The sequence below is a fragment of the Galendromus occidentalis genome, unplaced genomic scaffold (genome assembly GCF_000255335.2).
Source record: "Galendromus occidentalis unplaced genomic scaffold, Mocc_1.1 scf7180000077284, whole genome shotgun sequence".
In the NCBI taxonomy this organism is placed as follows: Eukaryota; Metazoa; Arthropoda; class Arachnida; order Mesostigmata; family Phytoseiidae; genus Galendromus; species Galendromus occidentalis.
Window position 1 is genome coordinate 364,855 of NW_003805272.1, and position 5,523 is coordinate 370,377.

The window sequence follows — 5,523 nt, forward strand, 5'->3', positions numbered from 1 at the left end:
TTACTTCATTTGCTGCATGATGTAGTTGAGGAGTTTCTGTGTAACTTCCATCGGGGACACGATGCATCCGTCGAAATGCCGTCCGCATTCCGCATCGTTGCGGCGTCCGTAACGTGCTGCCTGCTGATACTTCGAGATCAGGGGCGCGTCTTCACTCTCGCCAGTCAGGTAAGGCCTGGGGAGAGAATGAACGCTCTCATTTCTCATCGCCTTGAAGTCGTGAGGGCGCCATTCGGATCAAACTGAATCGGAGCCTTAGCTGCTCACGATCAACAAAGAATAAGCATGAATTCAAGGCGAAACTCCGGGAAATCGATCAGCATAACATTCTGGAGAATGAGAGAGCATCGAGTTCTTCTTTCAATTCACCGATTCGGCCCGATCCACCTGAATTGTAGATATACATCCCTCGAACTAGCGAGGATGGGCTCTTCCCGTCGGCGGTTCACGAAAGAGCTCAGACATTTGGGATTCGGCTCGAAACTCCTCTCACTTACCGCGACTCCGTTTACAACTGGGGAAAAAATCCAGCGGAAGTGTTACCTTAGCGTTTCACTCATTTGAGAAATAAACTTACGGGAATATCAGCTGGAGCGCTAGTCCCACAACCCCGTAACGGTCTGGTTGATTGTGAGCTTCGCAGACGGATCTCTTCATACATTCCTGGGGATCGAGACTGGGAATGGACGGTATTGCCTCCATGGACCTGTTTTGACATAAAGGTGGACTTAGATGGGGAAGGCTCGAGACTGCTCTATCGAACGCCGAGTGTCTACGCCGACGGCTCGCTTGAGGGATGGCGAACTCACCTCTCAACCGCTCTCATGACGACTTCAGTTATCCCGCTCAAACCTCGACCCGTGGCCGCGAATTGGGCTACAGCCCTGTGCAAGCGTCCCTGAGCAGCGATTTTCCGCATTTCGATCTGATTATCGTTGACGTATGCGCCTTGAGCTCCCAGAATGAGAGCGAGACATATCGAGAGAACGTTTAGCATCATCTGAAAGGGCTAAACAAATGAGGATCGATTTTTTTCCGAGAAGCTTGATAAAACGGCAGACCGGACCATCAATTGAAACAAATGTCGTGTTCCCGTCTCGAAGCTCAGTTTCTCAGCGAGCGTCAACTGTCGCGCTTCGAATGAATTTCGAGAGCTCGTTCATTTTCTAGCTCGGTCTGACGGCAGGTGACTTTCGACGAAGCTGAAGGAAGGTCTGGGTGATCGAACCGAGGAGGAATTCGACTCCTCCGGACCCATAAAAGACTTCGAAAGTGAAACTAGAAGGATTCCTGGCTCCGAGAGCTCCGAATACTTTCTCGAAGCTCAAAGAGAGCAATCGGTTCCCTCATGACCGAGTTTCTGAAAAACCTCCACTCTCTGCTGTTGTAAAACGGCTGTGTAGCCCCTGATGTCCGATTCCACTGAGTGAGAGTTTTCGGCTTCTAATTCGGGTCTCCGATCGCAGAGAAAAGATGAGAGGTCCCGAATAATGAACTCGACTCAGTCCGATCTGGGGATGGATTCAAAAACTATTGCTATTTCCCCTCAGACCTCAGATAGAGACTGCCAGCTTTATCAGAGATGTTGGATAGCACTCACTCAATCGGTCTTTGAAAGCAAGGCAGAAAGTCCGCGGAAATAGGAGTTTTTTTCCGCGCGTAACTCACCCTGCAGAGATCGTTAGCACTAAAATTGCCAAGGGTCAATATCCTCTCCCACAGATCTGTCGGTGTCAGAGCAGAGAAAACACACCTGTTTGGCGGAATTCCGCACTCTTCGACAACATTAGCCAGTCGAACTCTGGGTCACATCGAGCCATCAAGACAAGTCTCCTGTCAAGCAGCCTTGCTCCGTCGAAGATCGCGGCCCTTCTTGTCACGGGGGAACCCAACAAGTACAGGGTATACAACAAGCTTACAGGGGTATTATCACAGCTAGTCTTCGGAAAGTCACCTCGGTTATTCGCCCCCTGACTCTGTCAGAGCGGGACCACTTTGTTCGGAATAGAACATTCGATTTTCGGCGGTGGAGACGAGCATGAGGAGAGCAACGGAATTCGCGAAGTGAGCTCGCAGAAATAATTCAAGACTCACCTTCCAGGAGGAATGGCGAATTGTAGCGAGTGAAACTTCTTCACCGACTCCCAACTCGTGGGTTTTTCCTCGTTACCGTGCGTTCGGTTTCGCGGTCGAGCCTCGAAAACGCGAAGAGTGACACGGGGTCCACTCCGCGGGATACTGTTGAGAGGCCGCTGGCGCTGCTTCAAACGGATGAAGAGGACTTCAGGGGGTGGGGGGTTGCCGATTTCCTACTTGCTACTGCTGCTCAAAGTTCTAAGTCTGAAGCTGGTGCAGCTCAGGTCGTTTCTCAGGATGTGTTGCCTCTCTGGATCCGACGTCGGTCTTCGGTAGCTGTCTGCCGCGGTGGATGTACCGCTAGGTATTCTGTTCCCTCACTCAAAATCTTCTGGTGAGGAGTGAAGCGAATGCCGCCGCCGCTGCGGACCATGTCTGATACCATCGACTGCTCTTTTCCCGTGTCTTCAACATCAGAGAACATAATGCCCGCCGACTGTTTCTGCCGGTCATGATGGTTGACATTATTGAGATAAAATCGATTCCAGTTAGAACCATGACGCGCGCTTATGACTAGCGAGGGAATGAAATTGACATGGGGGCGAAAACTCTAGCTCGCTTGAATCCGGAGAACAGAACTCGATTACAATCAGTCGGTCTGACGCACCTGACTTTGAAGGCAGGAAAAAGCCTGAGCCCGTTGCCTTTCGAGGAGCTAGACGCTTAATAGAATCGTAACGCCGTCTGAATTGAATAGAAGCAAGTCCCAAATATTCGGTGTTACATTTGTAAGCTCGACCGTACACGAATGATTCATGCGGACCAATTCGAATGACTTCCAAGGAAATACATGGCCAGTGAAGGAGAGCCTTGGAGTCGATCAAAAATATCGTCGGATCTACCGGACGGCAAGTTCAAGTTTTGCTCCCAAGTATGTCCATAATTGACCGTGCACTGACCCAGTTCGAGAGGCCCTGGAGGCTAAGGGTTGTCAGCAGACTTCTCACCGATCGGCCTGTATCTCGATCCACGAGCGAGGATTTAGTTCTGTGTTCCCCGCTATCTACTATACTTCGCCTTTCCCTACCACTCGATTGATCACTCTACCCGATTCGGGAAAGAGACCACACGATTCGACATGCCATGTCTTTGACTCCAATTGGAAATTTTAACCCTCTCGTTGCCATTCCATGTTAGCGAAGGAGTTCTTTTTTCATTCTTTACACCACCGATATGAATTTGCACAGAATTCTTAGATATCCACCGATCTCGAGTCAGGAAATCTTACACGAATGCGGAATTGAGAGACGCATATAAGTATGTACATACATCCATATCAGAGCTCGAATAATGAGTTACACTGACGACCTTTAGCGGGGGGTAGCTGCGATTTTCGTCATGTCACTTGTCGGAGGCCTGAGGCATCCTGTAAAAATGAGGGAATGTAATTGGACCCCTCATAAGAGCCACGGGGAAAACCAGGACCTCCAAGCACGGAGGAATGGGCTCATCGAATCCCTCGTCCCCAGATCCGGTCGGCTGGCTCAAGACTCAGGACCTCAAATTATAAGACCTCCGACCTTCTCGGACGTCCAGAACCGGTAGCGTGCCTGATTAATGCGCTGACGATGTCAGCGCTATGGGTACAAAAGGGAAAGCCATCAATGAGCTAGGAATTATCCCCGCCTTATCGGAACGCTCGAGGAGTTTCGATTAAGAATGCGCCCGCGACTTTCTTCTCCGTATGATACGGCTACATCGTCGATTAAACAATGGTCGTGAGTTTATCGTACTATGATGGAGACGTGCGTAACGTTTGTGACGCATGCAAGCGGGTTCGATGGAGCCGGACCGTGGACAATGAAAATAGATAATCAGCTGGCTCCACCTCCTATTATCTTTGTGTAGTAGTCGCTAGGCTCTAGGTAAAGGCTCTAGGGCTTTCTTAGGGGATTTTATCTCTCACCGGTCCAGAAGCACCTGGATTCGTCACGATAATTAAGCGGCGCCTTACCTGAGAACTGAGAACATTGGATCTGGCATCACCCGGCTATATCCAGTATATCACCTTCCGGAATATCTGAGAAGAAATTCGTTTCCTGGAGATCTCCCGGCAGTTCTTGCGTCTCTGCCTCACACAGAATCCGTGCGCCTAGCCTCTCATGCTTCGCGATCAGACTGTCCGCGAGTGAGCTATTTCTATCATCCCAGTGTCGGGGTAGGTCTTCAATTATCGCCAGGACCGGAAATCGAGGTAGGGCTTATTCTCGGTGGAGGTCTTATATTGTGGGGAACACGGTGGCTTGGGGTGCCGAATCCCTATCGGAGCAAGGAGATCTTCTGTCATCGAGTCATGTGAAGTCGAAACGAGCGCCTCGACTCTCTTCTCTCTCCGGCCCACCACAAGAGGGCTCACCGACCTATGACGCGCATACCAGATGCCGGCGTTGGGACGGCCGTGATCAGAGTAATCTTCTCCAACGAAAACGTTAACCTCGAGAACCGCTTCCCGGCTTGCCCTTCCTGTAGTGGATGCAGGATTCGAACCTGTGACCTCCTGCTCGACAGAACGTCGTGTCTCCAGAGAGAGATGCCGCTGCCAATCGGTGAATGCCGCGCAGACTACACTAACCTTGTCGTCGACAAGAAATTCGTCGACTTTCTGCAGCAAAGCCAATTTGTCGGATCGGTATCGCAGATCCTGGCCGAAAAAAGGGCAGTCCTCATGCGCATACTGTGGCTCCCGTGAAGCCTTGCTTTCAACTGATTTCTGTGCTCTCTGGTGGCTGCGGCGGCTCTCATCCGCGCTGACTGGTGAAACCAGCTGATGTTTGGAGGGTGTAACTCCGCGCCGTCGACGCGGAGCGACGGCGCGCTGCCATGGTCCCCGTTTTTCTTCACTTATTCGATTCTCCTTGGGAGGAATGGATATGTTCATTGCCCTGATATCATGGATCAGGCGGATCTCTCAAATCGCTGTGTGAAGTACCGAATAAATGCTCTAAACTCTAAATAAGCTCCCAATTCATGTCTCCTAGATCTCTGTGTTCATTGGTATTCAGTCTGTAGGTTGAGGAGCGCCAGTAAGCGTGGGCAGGAGCGGAGGAAGTCGGCGTCTCTGAATGTCGCTTCGAGATCCGTGAGACAATGAGAATTAGGCTTGAATGCGTGTCGTATCGTGTCCTCTACCGAATGCGCGAGCGCTCCCGGAGGCCTAATGAGGTGGGCTCGCTTGCCATCCTCGAAGAAGTCGGACTGCCCAGGCCCTTCGAAGGAGTAGAGAGGCCAAGTTGGACGAGAGCATCACCTGACAAGGAAAGTCTGGGGATGCCCTCGGGAGTCAACGAGATGAGTTCGTCCACTCGACGAAGATCGCTCGTGGCTCCAAACGCCGGGCTGGTTCGGAGCAAGTACGTCAGCCTGGGCACTCCACCGGATCGCTGCAGG

At 51.3% G+C, this 5,523-nt stretch overlaps 1 protein-coding gene across 1 annotated transcript; it reads right to left on the bottom strand.

Annotated features, from left to right (window-relative positions):
- On the bottom strand, positions 1-2,227 carry LOC100900874 (uncharacterized). The gene is made up of 4 exons (XM_003742115.1): positions 2,095-2,227; positions 810-1,000; positions 578-706; positions 1-175 (listed from the first exon to the last, which is right to left on the bottom strand). Exons 2-4 carry the CDS (start codon positions 998-1,000, stop codon positions 1-3), a joined length of 495 nt encoding a protein of 164 aa, XP_003742163.1. The 5' UTR covers positions 2,095-2,227.
- Positions 2,228-5,523: the final 3,296 nt, after the last annotated feature.